We start from the raw sequence: 19,318 nt of genomic DNA on the forward strand, positions 1-19,318 counted from the left end.
AGTCTCCTGCAGGCTGCTATATAACAGCTATACTTACTGTATCCAGGTCCAGTCTCCTGAAGGCAGCTATATAACAGCTATACTTACTGTATCCAGGTCCAGTCTCCTGCAGGCTGCTATATAACAGATATACTTACTGTATCCAGGTCCAGTCTCCTGAAGGCAGCTATTTACCAGCTATACTTACTGTATCCAGGTCCAGTCTCCTGAAGGCAGCTATATAACAGCTATACTTACTGTATCCCGGTCCAGTCTCCTGAAGGCGGCTATATAACAGCTATACTTACTGTATTCAGGTCCAGTCCCCTGAAGGCAGCTATATAACAGCTATACTTACTGTATCCGGGTCCAGTCTCCTGAAGGCTGCTATATAACAGCTATACTTACTGTATCCAGGTCCTGTCTCCTGAAGGCAGCTATATACCAGCTATACTTACTGTATCCAGGTCCAGTCTCCTGAAGGCAGCTATATAACAGCTATACTTACTGTATCCAGGTCCAGTCTCCTGAAGGCAGCTATATAACAGCTATACTTACTGTATCCAGGTCCAGTCTCCTGAGGGCAGCTATATACCAGCTATACTTACTGTATCCAGGTCCAGTCTCCTGAAGGCTGCTATATAACAGCTATACTTACTGTATCCAGGTCCAGTCTCCTGAAGGCAGCTATATAACAGCTATACTTACTGTATCCAGGTCCAGTCTCCTGAAGGCAGCTATATAACAGCTATACTTACTGTATCCAGGTCCAGTCTCCTGAAGGCTGCTATATACCAGCTATACTTACTGTATCCAGGTCCAGTCTCCTGAAGGCCATTATAACCCCTTTCCATATCAGGAACTTATATTCTGGACATTTCACATCTTACCGGATATCTTGGTGGTTTCTCCCCTCTCAATAATGCATGTTATTGTTGGTGTACAGTGCCACATGGGCGGGGCTTCATGTCAGAGGTGCCTCATATCCCCGCCTACAGTGGCACCGTAGACCTCTGCCCCTAAGCCCTGCCCCCTCCGCAGCGTCATAAGAATGGGCTGAGCTAGACCCTTGGCCCCGCCCCCTCCGATCCAGCCGTCACAGAGGACCAGGCCGATGCCTCTAGGTCGGCCCATTCTTTATTGGATAACGACCACTGTTCACACTGGCCGCGAAATTAATGTTCACCTCACTTATTCAGGTCATTTATTGGCGCCCGTTATGGCACAAACCGCGGCCGCGTATTCACACACACAATACTTTTATTTAACCGCCCTTTCCATTAAAGTCAGTGGACTTTTTATTACAGGATTTCACCCAAAAGGGGCAACGGTCAAAAGTGAAGAAAAATAATGTTATGGTCGGCCATAGGAACACTGCTAACCCATGGACGTTTTTTGACACTCAAACCAACGGCCATTGTTTTGAGTGCAAATAACGGATGTTGTTAGTACGCAGTGTGAACATTGCCTAAATTTGTACAGTTTCAACAGTTTTTAAGCTAGAAATCATATTTATTGCATATTTATGGCGTACTGTGCAAGGTTATGAGCATGCGCAGATTTCAGCTATTACTTTCTATAATGTAAGAGTCCAATACAGAGCATGAAGCAAGCACAGGTCTATGTGGGATAGAACCGGAAATACAATGCAGGAAACTCCATGACATCATCCAAGGTCCAGTCAGCTCGTAAGAATGTAATGTCACTTTAAGACATTGACGTCATGACGTCGGCCGGCTGCACCTTTACGTACATGACTAGTCACGTGAGCGTATCACGAGGTCATTACCTAAACAACAATAAAATCCGCCTTTCCTCTGCCCAAATGAGGGAAATGGAGGCGGGGATTGATGATTGACTGTAGAATTAGCCAATAGGATGGCCGGCTGTCACTCTAGGTGGGCGGGCACCTCTGAGCAAGGCGGAAGTGTATTGTATGGTGCTGACAGCTGACGCTGTTGCTATGGGCTGCGCGGCGCTGTGTGCACGGGATGAGCTGCGGCAGGAGACTATGGCGCCCTGATGCTGACGGGAGGAGCGGTGTACAGTACCCGGGGATAGCGCATACAGACTGTGCGGTTAGGCTGCCCATGGGCGCACATTGCCGGCCGCTCTACAAGCCTTAGTGACTGTCTATACTGTGCGGCCACCATGCCCTGTACGTGCGGCAACTGGAGAAGATGGATCCGGCCCCTTTTGGTTTTCCTCTATGTGGTTGGACTGATAGTGGCCATTCCTGTGTGTATCTGGGAGCTGCAGCAGATGAAGGTAAGAGCCGCACTATGTAAATAGTGCCCTATAGTTTATATAGTGTATATAGTGCTCCACCAGCTACAGAGATCATGGAGGGAACCAGAAGGCTGCCCAAAGCCTGGCCCTATGTATGTAGTAGTCACACTGTGACCAGTGACCCCCCCCCCCCCCTGCACCCAGTGCAATATACAGTCATTATTATTGTTGTTATCATGCTGTAAAACAAAGCTGAACTTACCACAAATCCAGGTCCAGTCTCCTGAAGGCTGCTATATAGCAGCTATACTTACTGTATGCAGGTCCAGTCTCCTGAAGGCTGCTATATAACAGCTATACTTACTGTATCCAGGTCCAGTCTCCTGAAGGCAGCTATATAACAGCTATACTTACTGTATCCAGGTCCAGTCTCCTGATGGCAGCTATATAACAGCTGTACTTACTGTATCCAGGTCCAGTCCCCTGAAGGCAGCTATATAACAGCTATACTTACTGTATCCAGGTCCAGTCTCCTGAGGGCAGCTATATAACAGCTATACTTACTGTATCCAGGTCCAGTCTCCTGAAGGCAGCTATATACCAGCTATACTTACTGTATCCAGGTCCAGTCTCCTGAAGGCAGCTATATAACAGCTATACTTACTGTATCCAGGTCCAGTCTCCTGAAGGCTGCTATATAACAGCTATACTTACTGTATCCAGGTGCAATCTCCTGAGGGCAGCTATATAACAGCTCTACTTACTGTATCCAGGTCCAGTCTCCTGAAGGCAGCTATATAACAGCTATACTTACTATATCCAGGCCCAGCCTCCTGAAGGCAGCTATATAACAGCTATACTTACTGTATCCAGGTCCAGTCTCCTGAAGGCAGCTATATACCAGCTATACTTACTGTATCCAGGTCCAGTCTCCTAGAGGCTGCTATATAACAGCTATACTTACTGTATCCAGGTCCAGTCTCCAGAAGGCAGCTATATAACAGCTGTACTCACTGTATCCAGGTCCAATCTCCTGAAGGCAGCTATATAACAGCTATACTTACTGTATCCAGGTCCAGTCTCCTGAAGGCAGCTATATAACAGCTATACTTACTGTATCCAGGTCCAGTCTCCTGAAGGCAGCTATATAACAACTATACTTACTGTATCCAGGTCCAGTCTCCTGAAGGCAGCTATATAACTGCTATACTTACTGTATCCAGGTCCAGTCTCCTGAAGGCAGCTATATAACTGCTATACTTACTGTATCCAGGTCCAGTCTCCCAAAGGCAGCTATATAACTGCTATACTTACTGTATCCAGGTCCAGTCTCCCAAAGGCAGCTATATAACAGCTATACTTACTGTATCCAGGTCCAGTTTCCTTAAGGCAGCTATAACACAGCTATGCTTACTGTATCCAGGTCCAGTCTCCTGAAGGCAGCTATATAACAGCTATACTTACTGTATCCAGGTCCAGTCTCCTGAAGCCAGCTATATAACAGCTATACTTACTGTATCCAGGTCCAGTCTCCTGAAGCCTGCTATATAACTGCTATACTTACTGTATCCAGGTCCAGTCTCCTGAAGGCAGCTATATAACAGCTATACTTACTGTATCCAGGTCCAGTCTCCAGAAGGCTGCTATATAACAGCTATACTTACTGTATCCAGGTCCAGTCTCCTGAAGGCTGTACAGTACAGAGAGTCATAGCTCAATATGTCTATCAGTCACATGACTGCCTTCTCTCTGTGAGGGCTCAGATGGTCGGGGATACACAGGACTTCCTGTTTTCTGACTGTTCCTGTTTTTTGAGGAAAAAGTCAGAAAACAGGAAGTGTCGTGTTCTCCATGATAACTGAAAAAAAATAAATAATGAATGTGAATTGTAAACTTGCTTTATATGACATCAACAACAGATTTAGATTTTGAAAGTTATAACGACAGAGACACTTTAAGCCTGATTCCTTATATAAAGCAGTGATTCCGATAAAACACAGCGGCCCAGAATTATCCGTACAGGACAAAAACTGAAGTCATTTGCCCATAGGACGCCATCACAGCTCAGCTTCATTTACGAGTACGCTAAGATATAGAGTCTGTGCCTTTGTTTTAGTCGGCTGCAGTTCCTGCTTAAAATTTAAATGCCCCCTTAAAAGATGTAATTAGCCATCGAGAGAGCAATTTCTCATAGACATTGGAGGAGTATAACCAGCTTTGACAATCATGGGGTTATCTATGGCTGGTAAAGAACTATGTGCCCCCAGCTGCGAGTATGTAAACCTATCAAAACTGACTTTCAGGAATCAAATAACGCTCCCAGCATTACAAAGAAGCTACAATGTTGCAGATACAGCCTGCCAGGGTCTTATGTACATCAGCTGTCTTAGAAGGAAGGGGGAGCAAAGCTCACCCGCAGATTTTTGCGTCTTCAGCTGAAAGCAGCAGCTGAGAACTTGGGGAAGGAGACTTAATAGATAATAACAAGTATGGAAGGAAGAACTGTAAGTCTCACCATGGGCAGCAACATACAAAAAGTTATGTTGAAGTGGACTACCCCTTTAATGTTTATAGTGATCATATGATTTCCTTTAGTGTGTCTGCTGACAATGTGTCGGCCATGGGTGGCAGCTTTGTGGCCGTGATCAGCCATGAGCTGTGGATGGGGTTTCTTGCTGGATGTACAGGGTGCCCCCCCCCCCCCCTTCTTTCTCCTCCATACATAGAAGCAGCAGCTGTATAATAATTTTCATACAATACAGAGACTGTGACTAAGCAGGTGACCTCTACATCAGCCTCAAGGTTAGCGGCTCCGGCACAGTCTTTGTACCTGCACATAAAGTATTCATGGAGGAGGCAGAGAGGTTACTTTACAATAACTCCTCATCTGTTACCTTGTGCTGTGCGCTGGATTCATCTGGATGGGGTTCAAGTAATAGACGTCATGTATCTGGATGCAAGAATGAGACAGGGATTGTATGGACGGATGATACATATGGGATCAGTGATCTGATGTTCCCAGCAGCCAGCCTCCTCCGGCCTCCTCAAAAATCAGAGACCTTTCTGTCCCAGACAGATGGCAGCCAATCACAGTCCGTTCTGAGAAACGACATCTGAGCTGTGATTGATGCTTTTCTTAGGGTGCGTTTACACAGATTTATTTGACAGATTTTTGAAGCCAAAACCAGGAACAGACTACAAACAGAGAAAAGGTCATAAAGGAAAGACTGAGATTTCTCCTTATGAGCTTTACCATTATACTAGACTAATCCTTGTTTATTAAAGGGGCACTCCGGCAAAAATGTTTTTTATTCAAATTAACTGGTTTCAGAAAGTTATATAGATTTATCATTTACTTCTATTTTAAAAATCTGCAGAAAGTGGTGTATTCTCTCCAGTGTGACACAGTGCTCTCTGCTGCCACCTCTGTCCATGGCAGGAACTGTCCAGAGCAGCAGCAAATCCCCATAGAAACCTCTCCTGCTCTGGACAGTTCCTGACATGGACAGAGGTGGCAGCAGAGAGCACTGTGTCACACTGGAGAGAATACACCACTTCCTGCAGGACATACAGCAGCTGAGAAGTACTGGAAGACTGAAGATTTTTAAATAGAAGAAAATTACAAATCCATATAACTTTCTGACACAAGTTGATTTTAAGGAAGAGTATTTAGCCTATTCATGTCTTGGATAATGTCTAATGAAAGCCTTTTTTTTTTTTTTTTTTTTGCAGATTGACGTTCATGCCAAGGCCTGGTTCATTGCTGGTATATTTGTGCTTCTGACTATACCGATCTCTCTATGGGGAATTTTGCAGCATTTGGTTCACTACACGCAGCCTGAATTACAGAAACCCATAATACGGTACCTAGTGGCATCCTTTCTGTATCGGCACTGTGTAGCGTTGTCCGTTCTGTGTCGGCACTGTGTTGCGTTGTCCGTTCTGTGTCGGCACTGTGTTGCGTTGTCCGTTCTGTGTCGGCACTGTGTTGCATTGTCCGTTCTGTGTCGGCACTGTGCAGCGTTGTCCGTTCTGTATCGGCACTGTGTAGCATTGTCTGTTCTATGTCGGCACTGTGTTGCGTTATCTGTTCTGTGTCGGCACTGTGCAGCATTGTCCGTTCTGTGTCGGCACTGTGTTGCGTTATCTGTTCTGTGTCGGCACTGTGCAGCATTGTCCGTTCTGTGTCGGCACTGTGTAGCATTGTCTGTTCTGTGTCGGCACTGTGTTGCGTTGTCAGTTCTGTGCCTGCACTGTGTTGCATTGTCCGTTCTGTGTCGGCACTGTGCAGCGTTGTCCGTTCTGTGTCGGCACTGTGCAGCGTTGTCCGTTCTGTGTCGGCACTGTGCAGCGTTGTCCGTTCTGTGTCGGCACTGTGCAGCGTTGTCCGTTCTGTGTCGGCACTGTGTTGCATTGTCCGTTCTGTGTCGGCACTGTGTTGCATTGTCCGTTCTGTGTCGGCACTGTGTTGCATTGTCCGTTCTGTGTCGGCACTGTGTTGCATTGTCCGTTCTGTGTCGGCACTGTGTTGCATTGTCCGTTCTGTGTCGGCACTGTGTTGCATTGTCTGTTCTGTGTCGGCACTGTGCAGCGTTTTGTCTGTTCTGTGTCGGCACTGTGCAGCATTGTCCGTTCTGTGTCGGCACTGTGTAGCATTGTCCGTTCTGTGTCGGCACTGTGTAGCATTGTCCGTTCTGTGTCGGCACTGTGTAGCATTGTCCGTTCTGTGTCGGCACTGTGCAGCATTGTCCGTTCTGTGTCGGCACTGTGTTGCGTTGTCCGTTCTGTGTCTGCACTGTGCAGCGTTGTCTGTTCTGTGTCGGCACTGTGCAGCGTTTTGTCTGTTCTGTGTCGGCACTGTGTAGCATTGTCCGTTCTGTGTCGGCACTGTGCGGCATTGTTCTGCTTCTCTTCTGAACAGTCTCTTTTTTTCCCTTTGTCCCAGAATCCTGTGGATGGTGCCCATATACAGTGTGGACAGTGTGAGTATTGTTTGCTGCTCTGATTATATTGTAGACGCTGCAGATTCTTAGCGTTTCTGGCGGCCGGTAATGTGTCTGCGTATAATATATCTAATGGATTATATATAAAGATACTTATGGGGCAAAGCTATAAAAGAAACATTCTATACCATGGGCTGTATCAGGTTTTCCTCTCCTCGGGATATACATAGTTAAAGGGATTTTCCGGGCAAAATCAACTTTTTCCCTTCTCCACAGGATAGTGGAAAAGTAGGAGATCACAGGGGGGTCTGACCTCCGTACCCCCCACCGATCTCCGTATATAGAGCCGCGGGTACGGCATGTGATCATTCATTTCTATGGACGTACCGGAGAGTACAACGCTCTTCCGGTTTGCTCTTTCCAGCGGCTCCATAGGAATGAATGGTCACGTGCCGTACCTTCGGCTCTATTCATAACACAGAAGCCCCGCAATATTTTACCTTTTACCTATCCTGTGCATAGGGGAAAAATAGATTTTGCCCGGACAACCTGTTTTATTGCCATCTAGGCCATTACCTATAGGAGAATGAGGGGCCTGTTCACTGATCCTGACCTATTACAATCAGGGGAGCGGCGGCTATGCTTATCTTCAGTGTTCTCAAGTGATGCTTGGCGATATCCATAATGCCCTTTGATGTTAGTAGAGAGAGCTGTGTGGCAACTTGGCACTGCTATTGGTTTTAATTGGGAAATGAGCTGCTTTAAATCAGTAACTGGGGATCACGAGACCCCCCCTGTCCCCCCAATGTGTAGGATGGCCTATACTTATAGTGGGGACACTCTTAAAGCTCTATAGTGTAATAGTAATAATGCGTTTGGTATGAAGTCGGTCTGTAATTCTGTCTCTTATATACTGTCACAGTTTCTGATTGATAAGGATTCGGGCAGAGTGAACACGTTTTACGTTATTCTCTATAAAAGGTTTTGTTCTTCTTTATACCAGTGGATCGCCTTGAAGTATCCGGACATCGCCATATACGTGGATACCTGCCGGGAGTGCTACGAAGCTTATGTTATCTACAATTTCATGATTTTCCTCTTAAACTATTTAACAAATCGCTGTCCGAATCTGGCGTTGGTTCTGGAAGCAAAAGATCAGCAGAGACATCTACCTCCTCTGTGTTGTTGTCCAACCTGGCCGATGGGAGAGTAAGTCATTACGCGGAGTCGCTTCCGAATGATAGTGATACCTGCTACAAATACTGATTTTTAGAGAGTTGGAAAAGCCCGGTGTTTTACTACAGAGAATCTTTGGTCAGGCTCTATTACACTGGGAGGTTGTCAGCCCAATGTTGCCCTGTGTAAGGGTATGTTCACACTACGGAGTCCACGCTAATAGGCCCAGCAATCAGCTAACGAATTACGAGTTACGAATTAACGAGTTACTAGCAACATAGTTAACTCTGAGCGGAATACCCCTTTAAAAGATGCAATCAGCTAGCGAACAGCTAGCTGATCGCAACTTTTAAAAGGTTATTCTGCTCAGAGTTAACATGTGGCTGCCCAGATGCAGAACATAACAGCTGATTCTTACTTCTCTGCATTTCCCCCTGTGTCCTCCCAGCTGAATGATCCCACCTTCACTTCTGAGATGGACGTGTCTGGCTGTGACAGCCCGCGTAGCCACTGACAGCCTGTCTCCGTCACTGACTGAGACCAGAACAGCGCCAAGGTCAGTGATTGGCTGAGTGGGCTGTCACTGCCAGACGATTCTGTCTCAAAAGTGGAGGCAGGAACTGAAGATGACGTAGGAGGAGGACACCGGAGGAGCACGGAAAGGTAAGAATAGCCTGTACGTTATGTTGCTGCCCAGGAGCAAAACATATTAAAAATTAATACTGAGTGGAATACCCCTTGAAGTAGGTTTGAAGATGTAATAGGCTCCTTAAAGGGGTACTCTGGAGAGAGATTTTTTTTTTAAATACATTTGGGGGCCTTGCTCTGTAACTTCTGTGTGGCAGGGCAGTCCAGGCAGTTTTAGGGCTGCATCCATCTTCTTCAGCCACCAGATATCAGATGCCGCGCGCTTGGGTTCAGATGAATCTGAGTATGCTCGAGGAGCGGTCTTCTCTAATCTTCACTGGTCTTTTCATTGTTCTACTTTTTGTTTTTTTTCTTACTTTTTTTTTTCTAGTTAAATCCTTTTAACTAGTAGATTGGGAATATCTAGAAAATGCTTAGAAATGTTTTAGATGCTTATAGAGGCAAAATCAAATGACATGACGTTACTGATCTCCCTGATCCCCCCTGTGAGACCCGCTGCAATCCTGAGGTACAGCTCGGGGGATACGTGGCGGCACACCTCTCCCAGCTGTCACAGATCTGAATTGTTGGATGGTTTACAGTCTATGGAGCGAGTTTGATGTCTTGCTGGCTGGGAGGGGAGCGCGTCTCAGGATTGTCGTGGATCTCAGGGGTGAGACCCAGTTCAATCAGTAACTTTTGGCATGTCTGATAATATGTTACTCACAGTGACTAGTACAGTGACTGGCTATATACAGGTGCTGGGAATTATGTGTGGGGATGACACTTATATTCATGGATGGTAATTCTCTTGCAGCGTGCTGCTGTTTCGATGTAAATTGGGTGTGCTCCAGTATACAGTGGTTCGACCAGTTACCACTATAATTGCTTTGTAAGTATATAATGCAGTCAGTAATGTTGTAGCATGTGATACAGCAATCCTATGTAAAGTCTATGGGGGAGGGTGTTCCTGTGGAAAGTCTAAAAGTAACTTTTTAAGCTTTTTATAGACTTTTAAAGTGTCTTGAAACCTAGTCTGGTTATGTCATATTGTATAACATGAACCGCTATAAGATAGATAGATATATAATATATCTATGTGTATCTATCTATATCACCACTATCTTCTATTTATAGCCTTAAGCCTCTTTTTATACACAGACAGAACATATATCAAGATAAAAGTTCCCTAGACAACCCCTTTAAGGGTAAAACCACACTCTGTAAATGCAGCAAATAAGCTCCATTTCCACCCAAAATTCACACTTATTTTTCCGTGGATATTGCTGCACATTTAGGCTATGTTCCCACACAGTATTTTGCAACCAAAACCAGGAGTGGATTAAACCCAGAAAGGGAAAGCTGTGCTCGCACACTGTTGAGATTGAGTGGATGGCCGTCATTTAATGGTAAATAACGGACGTTGTTTTAAAATAAAGGGAACTGTTTTGTTTGCCATTAAATGACGGCCATCCACTCAGCTTCAGCAGTGTGTGAGCATAGCCTTTCTGGGTTTTCAATCCACTCCTGGTTTTGCTTGCAAAATACTGCGCAAAAACACTGTGCGGGAACATCGCCGTATTCAGGTTTTTTTCAATTCCCCATTGAAGTTGGTGCGATGTGCTGCAGACTTGATTTCTCCCCCACCAGTCGCCTTCTGCACAGATTTTTTACAGATTTATTTCCAGACTTTTTTCAGCTCATCCAGCTCTCTACTGCAGATGGTTTGGGTCTTTTTTTGTGTGAGTTGTTATTCTCGGGGTCAGGCTTAGAAATCTGAGGAAGTTTCCTAATCTCTTGTGTCCAGGATCTGCCAGCTGACTGGTATCTATGGGGAAGGAGATTTTAGTCTAAAAAACGCATGGACGTACTTGGTGATCATTAACAATGCCTCACAGCTGGTAAGTGACACATAAACCCATAAGATGTATGTGTATGTAGTGTGTAACAAACCCGGCTGTAAGCAATGCCTATCACACAGCTCTAGGATGGGCAATGGCGCCGCACATCCCCTATTACATAGCTGGGTGGTCGGGTGCCCAGGACCATGGCCGCACATCCCCTATTACATAGCTGGGTGGTCGGGTGCCCAGGACCATGGCCGCACATCCCCTATTACATAGCTGGGTGGTCGGGTGCCCAGGGCCATGGCCGCACATCCCCTATTACATAGCTGGGTGGTCGGGTGCCCAGGACCATGGCCGCACATCTCCTATTACACAGCTGGATGATCGGGTGCCCAGGACCATGGCCGCACATCCCCTATTACACAGCTGGGTGGTCGGGTGCCCAGGACCATGGCCGCACATCCCCTATTACAAAGCTGGGTGGTCGGGTGCCCAGGACCATGGCCGCACATCCCCTATTACACAGCTGGGTGGTCGGGTGCCCAGGACCATGGCCGCACATCCCCTATTACATAGCTGGGTGGTCGGGTGCCCAGGACCATGGCCGCACATCCCCTATTACACAGCTGGATGATCGGGTGCCCAGGACCATGGCCGCACATCTCCTATTACACAGCTGGATGATCGGGTGCCCAGGACCATGGCCGCACATCTCCTATTACAAAGCTGGGTGGTCGGGTGCCCAGGACCATGGCCGCACATCCCCTATTACACAGCTGGGTGGTCGGGTGCCCAGGACCATGGCCGCACATCCCCTATTACACAGCTGGATGGTCGGGTGCCCAGGACCATGGCCGCACATCTCCTATTACACAGCTGGGTGGTCGGGTGCCCAGGACCATGGCCGCACATCTCCTATTACACAGCTGGGTGGTCGGGTGCCCAGGACCATGGCCGCACATCTCCTATTACACAGCTGGGTGGTCGGGTGCCCAGGACCATGGCCGCACATCTCCTATTACACAGCTGGGTGGTCGGGTGCCCAGGACCATGGCCGCACATCTCCTATTACACAACTTTGTGGTCGGGTGCCCAGGACCATGGCCGCACTTCCCCCTATTACACAGGGGATGGTGGCTGTATCAGGATCATACATTCTATCTTCTTAGAACCGTAACTATCATGTGAAAAAACTTCTTAGATGCTAAAGCAGGGATGGGGGAACCTTCGGCCCTTCAGCTGTTGCAAAACTACAATTCCCATCATGCCTGGACAGCCAAAACTAAAGCTTTGGCTGCCCAGGCATGACGGGAATTGTAGTTTTGCTACAGTTGAAGGGCCACAGGTTCCCCATCCCTTTGCTATACAGACAGATGTCAGAAGTTCTTGCCAGTTACACATCCATCCCACCTTCTCACACACAAACTGCAGTCAAGGATCACAGTCATTACGCTACTTGGTTGTGGGTGATACTACTATATAGACTGATGGCAGTGTCTAAGTCTGAAGCACCAGTGGTTCTGTGGTTTGGTCCCCTCCTGTAGCAGGATACAGGCTCCTTAAAGGGGTTATCCAGCCATAAAGAAACATGGACGCTTTCTCCCAGAGACAGCACCACTCTTGCCTCCAGTTCAGGTGGGGTTTACAATTAAGTTCCATTAACTTCAATATAACTGGGTTACAAAACCTGCACCCAACCTGGAGACAAGAGCGGTGCTGTCTCTGGAAGAAAGTTTTGGTTGGAAAATACTGAGCAAAATACTGTGTGTGTGAACCTAGCCTTAGGTTGTATCCATGTTTTTCTCCCTAGGGCTGCATCCAACTTCTGCAGCCGCCCGTAATCAAATGCTGAGGCTTCCTGGTTCAGACACACTCAAGCATGTTCGAGTTGCCCTCATCTTTAGTAGATACTAACCGCTCCATACTGCGATTACCCTATAAGATCTGATCCTTACATTTGCTTGTCTAATATATCCAATTCCTTGACAGGCGCCATCCATGGTCACATGGTCTGTACGCCAGAATAAGCTTGTTTTGACATCCATCACATCTGCAAGTTAGAACAAATTTAAACTATTGCGGCCTCTACAGTGTATATATCTTTCTCTAGATATTTGCAATTAAATGAACATAATAAATTGTTAAAACAATATTGAAACCACTGAGGCGTATGAACTTTATAAACTACAAATGACCCCTGCTAATCTATCTTACCAACTACCTTTATGAATTCCTAATGAACTTTTGCAACCTAAAGCTTTTGCCTACTTGTTTTTGCATTTTATTATATATTTGTAATTTTTATGCCTTTTTAGTGCATTTTTTTTAATCAATTTATGCACTGTTCATATCCATGATTTGCCATGATCTGCTATATTTTATATATATATATTTTCTAGCATTAAATATACTAATAATTGAATGACCTTTCACTCTTTCACTTTTTTCATTTTCTCTTCAGTTCTATTTATTTTTCTTTATGTCGCTTTTTGCTTTCTAGTTTGCCATGTACTGTCTTGTCCTGTTCTACAAAGTGCTGAAGGAAGAATTGAATCCAATACAACCAGTTGGCAAATTTCTGTGTGTAAAGATGGTCGTCTTTGTCTCTTTCTGGTACGTGAGTTCTTTAGTTATTGAAACCTCCTTGGTTCACTACATTAGGCTATGTTCACACTATGTATGAGACCGGCTTTTTCGTGACCCGACTGCAGTACCGGCCAGATGATCTTTAGCGCCGCAAAGTTCTGATTTTTTACGGCGCTGCTAGGTATCCCGGCCAGAGCGTGTACTTTGTGTATACACTCCGGTCGGGATTCCTTCAGCCTGCAGCACTACGGAATTTATGTAGTGTGAACACAGCCTTAAGTGTTTCATAATAATGTAGTTTTATATATGAAGAGCAGAATACTGTCTGAGCAGAATACCAGTACACTTATAAGGGGATTCCAATGACACAACATTTTTATATTTGGCTTGGAGTGCAAAAAATCTAAAAGGAAGTGTACTCACCTGTCCTGATTCCCCACAACGGACATTCTGACAGATTCTGGTTCCTGCTGCTTCTTGTGAGGTGTTGTCCCCTCTGGCTGAGGTGATTTGTCACTGTGAACAAGGATGTAGCCAAGAGCAGGGGGGACCTGGGGCTGTCAGAACACCAGCTGCGGGGAATCCGAATAGGTCAGTATGACTTCTTTTATTATTTTTACAGCACCCCAAGCCAAAAAAATTAAAATAAAAAAAACTTTTTTTTTACCATCGTAGAGGTCCCATTAACACCTAGGTGGAAAACATCAGATGGAGGATTTAACTGTAGCCGACCTTGCTGAACCCCCTAGGGGCTGCGGTCAGGAGTTACTGTAGCATTTAGGCACCAAGATGCCAGTTGCCCAGTTGACCTCCCTTCCTGCCCAAAGTGAAGCAATTGTGGGTTGTCTGCTGTGGGACTTCCAAAATACACGTATCAAAAGAATTCAGATAGTGATATCTACCCCCAAATAACTTCTATAAAACAAGCTCCCTCACTGCACTATAGATTTAAAAAAATCTTAAAATTAAAACCTTTAAAAAATAGCTTTGCCATATTTTTATGCTTCAAAATGTAAGTGTTAAACATGAAGTATTAAAACACAAAAAAAACTATATAAATATGTCATCATAATCCTAGGCTGGGTTCACACTTATTTTCATCCATTTTTGCAAAAAACTGATGAAAAAAAGGATGGAAATACTGATGCATTTGTGCGCATCTGTTTTTCTATTGACCTCTATTATATATAAAAATAAAAAGGATCATGCTGCATCCGTTTTTTGTAATGTACACAAAAACATGGTTGACAAATGCATAAGTTTTTCCATTCACTTTTTGTAAAAACGGATGAAAAAAATGTAGTGTGAATCCAACCTAACTGCCCCACAGAATACATGTAAAGGAGTTGTCCAGGCAATGAGATTATGTGCAGCCCGGCCCTCACACAAGGTCCAGCAAAGAAACCCACAGAAGAGAACAGTCACATGACAAGATATTCTAACAATCTGACAGTAAACTAAGGTGGGAACAGAGTCCTGCAGACGCGCGTCCCTGCGGGGGTCCTGCAGACGCGCGTCCCTGCGGGGGTCCTGCAGACGCGGCGGCAGGCCTGGGTGCTTGTGGTTTTCCCTCGCTCATTTCCAGGCTTACTGCCCCTGAGACCATTACACCTGGTTGTAGAATAAATCACCCCTTGATTTCCCCCCAGGCAAGCCGTACTGATCGCCCTCATGGTGAAGGTTGGAATTATTTCTGATAAACGTCTTTGGGACTGGAAAACGGTGAAAGATGTTGCTACCGGCCTCCAGGTGAGAGGACGAGGATACTTTATTTATTTATTTTGTTTTTTCAGAGTTCTTTTTAATAACTTATTATAACAAGTCGTCCGTGTGACATCAGAAATATCCAATAAGGGGTAACATATTATACATGCAAATACAGAAGCGTATGGTAAAGGGGGCTTCTATCCAGGTAGGGGGGGGGGGGTATGAAGCTAATGGGAGGGTTCCAGCCACTGGGACCACCCATCCAATCACATAGACAGGGGACAGGTTTCCTACTTTCTTGTTAGTCCCAGCAGTGAGACCTTCACCCATCGGCTTGTTATCCCTTATCCTGGGGCCTGACATGGGCGTTCTCCCTATATAAGGAACCTGTCAGGCGTTTCATGCTGCCCGTTCCCTGATAAGAATTTAGTACGATTCATTCTGAGATGCTGCAGTCCCTGAGGTAGTCCCCAGCATCTTCTCCCTTTCCCTATAAGTTTATATAGAGAGATTTATCAATTTAGGCACAACCGGTTGGGGATGGGAACTGCCCTGGTGAGTTAAAACCCAATTTCCAGCTGGTTTGAAAACTAGGATATCTCCGAAACAAGTAAGTTCTAGTTTTCTGTAATAAGGAAGTCTGACGGGTTCCCTTCCAGAATAAGGGCACATACTGTACTGACTGTAAACATGACACATTACAGGCTGAGGCAGCAGGTGCTCATAAATATTGAGGATTAATGAGCACACGCATAGCATGGGAAGGACTGCTTCCCTGTGTCCTTGATATGAATAAAGATATCAGGAGAATGTCTAATCTGTGTGTGTGTGTGTGTGTGTGTGTGTGTGTGTGTGTGTAAAAAGTAAGTAAAAATAAATAATACACAAAGTAAAAAGAAGAAAAATAAAAGAAGCCACTAACACAAGGCTATGTTTACACAACATATTTTTTTTTTTATGACAAGAATGGCCATTCTTGTAAAAAAAAAAAGAAAAGTGCTGCATTGAAATCAAACGGCCAGTGTATTGAACAACGGCCATTATTTAATACGGGCTGGAAATAATTGATCAAGTGTGGCTCTCATGCTGGCCATTGTGTTCCTGGAAATCAATGGTTAATTGACTTTTTAAGACACACCCATACGGCCGGAGGAACACGTTAAACAGTGGCCGTTGTTTTACAGCGTGTAAACATAGGCAGAATGTACCTGTAGCCTGGGAAGAGTAAGGGGGTTTGTTTGATAGCAACAGAAAGGGGACGCAATATAATTCCATCTTCTTCTTCTTCCGCCATCTTGGCACGCTTTACCCTTCATGACGTCCAAAGGGGAAAAAGTTGCAATAAAATGGAATAAAAAAAACCCGCCCAGTATTGTGTTACGTACGGACACGTGTGCGCAGTCTTGTTGGTGACATCTCCCAAATATTTTTCCCTCTATTCAGGATTTTGTGATTTGTGTTGAAATGTTCCTGGCCGCCATCGCTCACCACTTCAGCTTTTCCTACAAACCTTATGTGCAAGAAGCTGAGGAAGGCTCCTGCTTTGATTCCTTTCTTGCTATGTGGGATGTATCGGATATCCGAGCGGATATATCCGAGCAAGTACGCAATGTTGGTAAGTACGCAATGTTGGTAAGTACGCAATAATACAGGACTCAACTTGGCATAAGAGAGAAAAGATGGCAGCGTATGCGGCAGATCAGAATCGTCTGTGGTTAGATTCATGTGCTCTGTATTATAACACTTTAAGGCTGCATTGACATGTCCCATAGAATTGTCCCTGGTCGCAGATCAACCATTTAAGTGAATGCAGCCATTCACACGATCCGTGCCAGATTCCCTGGCTTTTAACGTGGGACAGATCAATCGGAAACAAATGCGTATCCCCTCACACTTGTCTGTCGCTTTTCTCCTGGATTTGTTATTTGACCTGGGTTTTTCAGATTTGCCGCAGTAGGTGGAAGTTGTTGGAGTGTTAAAGGGGTACTCCAGCGACTATTGTTTTCTTTCAAACCAACTGGTGCCAGAGATTTGTAATTAACGTCTATTAAAAAGTCTACAGTCTTCCAGTACTTATCAGCTGCTGCATGTCCTGCAGGAAGTGGTGTATTGTTTCCAGCCTGACACAGTGCTCTCTGCTGCCCCCTCTGTCCATGTCAGGAGCTGTCCAGAGCAGCAGCAAATCCCCATAGAAAACCTCTCCTGCTGTCCAGACTGGAAACAATGCACCCCTTCCTGCAGGACATACAGCAGATGATAAGTATGGGAATACTGGATATTTTTTAATAGAATTAAATTGCAAATATCTGACACTTTATGGCACCAGTTGAATTGAATTTTATTTTTGGCCTGAGTACCCCTTTACACACTACTAAAGTGTATGTGTCTAGCTTAAGGCTATGTTTACACTACGTAAAAAGCATGGCCGTATGGCATAACAGCGGCCGTATTTCCGCAAACAACGTCCGTTGTTCGTGCAAATACGGCCGTTGTTATGACATACAGCCGTGTTTTTTACGTAGTGTGAACCCGGCCTAATACTGTAAGTGTCTTTTTCCTTTTTCACATTTTACGTTCTTTTTCAGTGTTTCCTCCCAATAGACAATGTAAATGATCATGTTATTATATATAGACTGGTTTGGTTTTGTGACATCATAACTTAGTACCTATAAAATATATTTGCCAGCTAATAATACCGTGCTTGTTTTTTCTTGTTACAGGAAGGACCGTTTTGGGTCGACCAAGAAAAATGTTTTTCCCTGATGACCTGGAGCAGAATGAGCACACTAGCTTGCTGTCTTCCTCCACCCAGGACCCTGTATCTGCAGTCTCATCCATGCCGCCATCTCCTTCCGGACACTACCAAGGGTTTGGTCAGACAATAACCCCTCAGACTACGCCCACATCTGCAACAATTCCAGAAGAACTCTACAGCGCAGAGTCCCCTGAGGCTGAGGAAGAGGTCCATGAGCCCGAGCCGGATGAGGTGGAGGTATCGCACGAGGGCAGCCCACCCTCCTAATTCACAGGAAACCTGCCAAATGTTCTGAGGACTTCAAACCCCTTTGTGGGGGGTAAATGGTGCCACATGGACATCCGCTGCTGCAAAGAATTAAGGTCTGGATGACGTCTAGTTTGGGCACTCTGGCAAAATGTATTTTGTATGTAAAGGTCTTTGTTTTTAAAACTGGCTAAATGAGTGTCTGTGTGAATTTACACCAACAGCTTAAAGGGGTAGTTCACAAAAAAAAAATTCTTTCAAATCAACTGCTGCCAGAAAGTGCCAGAGATTTGTAATTTACTTCTATTAAAAATCTTCAGTCTTCCAGTACTTATCAGCTGCTGTATGTCCCGCAGGAAGTGGTGTGTTCTCTCCAGTCTGACAAAGTGCTCTCTGCTGCCACCTCTGTCCATGTCAGGAACTGTCCAGAGCAGCAGCAAATCCCCATAAAAAACCTCTTCTGCTCTGGACAGTTCCTGACATGGACAGAGGTGTCAGACTAGAAAGAATACACTACATCCTGCAGGACATACAGCAGCTGATAAGTACTGGAAGACTTGTGATTTTTTAATAGAAGTAAATTACACATTTCTGGCACCAGTTGATTTGAAAGAAAAAAAAATGCAGTGAACAACCCCTTTAACAGATTTTTCGGATCTTTTAAAAGGTGTTTTTAATCTAAATCAACCACCTCATGCATATGATTTAGACACTTGTACCAAATGCCACCCAGTATACGTCTGTATATACCATTTAGCTGCTTTGATTGTCTTTAAACCACATTCTATATTTTACTGTGTCCATATTGGAGCAAGTATATTCTCCAGCAAGTGTATGTGTGTGTGTGTGTGTGTGTGTGTATATATATATATATATATATATATATATATATATATATATATAATATATATTACACACATACATATACATATATACACACACCATCTCAGTGTAGACAGCAGCAGATACGGGAGAGGCTTTTCTCTTCTCAGATCAGGCCTAATATGGCCGGATGTATTGCACCAAAATGGGTCAACTTGACAGTACTAAAACAGTGCCTTTCCACCTTCCAAGCTATCCAGAGTAATGAGGTTATCCACTGATCCAATGAAGTCATTAGGTAACCCCTGTCCAGTAGCCGCTTCCCCTGACATAGTGGACAACACCTTCAACGCTTCAGAATTACACTTAGGCGGATTTACAAAATGCCATTGAATTCTTAG

The 19,318-nt window shown here is 45.0% G+C and overlaps 1 protein-coding gene across 1 annotated transcript; it reads left to right on the forward strand.

The window, feature by feature from the left end:
- Positions 1 to 1,760: 1,760 nt before the first annotated feature.
- Positions 1,761 to 18,544, forward strand: TMEM184C (transmembrane protein 184C). The gene is made up of 10 exons (XM_069976885.1): positions 1,761 to 2,247; positions 5,941 to 6,071; positions 7,154 to 7,190; positions 8,155 to 8,360; positions 9,772 to 9,846; positions 10,762 to 10,855; positions 13,302 to 13,414; positions 15,037 to 15,136; positions 16,538 to 16,709; positions 17,815 to 18,544. The coding sequence occupies exons 1-10, from the start codon at positions 2,131 to 2,133 to the stop codon at positions 18,114 to 18,116; spliced, it is 1,347 nt and encodes a 448-aa protein (XP_069832986.1). The 5' UTR covers positions 1,761 to 2,130; the 3' UTR covers positions 18,117 to 18,544.
- Positions 18,545 to 19,318: the final 774 nt, after the last annotated feature.

This window comes from Dendropsophus ebraccatus, chromosome 7, assembly GCF_027789765.1.
Source record: "Dendropsophus ebraccatus isolate aDenEbr1 chromosome 7, aDenEbr1.pat, whole genome shotgun sequence".
NCBI classification, from domain to species: domain Eukaryota; kingdom Metazoa; phylum Chordata; class Amphibia; order Anura; family Hylidae; genus Dendropsophus; species Dendropsophus ebraccatus.

What these genes read in the sequence shown, in the direction of transcription:
- TMEM184C (XM_069976885.1), top strand. Translation starts at nt 2,131, where the DNA reads ATGCCCTGTACGTGCGGCAACTGGAGAAGATGGATCCGGCCCCTTTTG. An exon ending in GGGAGCTGCAGCAGATGAAG is followed by an intron (nt 2,248 to 5,940) that starts GTAAGAGCCGCA and finishes TTTTTTTTGCAG; the next exon opens with ATTGACGTTCATGCCAAGGC. An exon ending in CCATATACAGTGTGGACAGT is followed by an intron (nt 7,191 to 8,154) that starts GTGAGTATTGTT and finishes TCTTTATACCAG; the next exon opens with TGGATCGCCTTGAAGTATCC.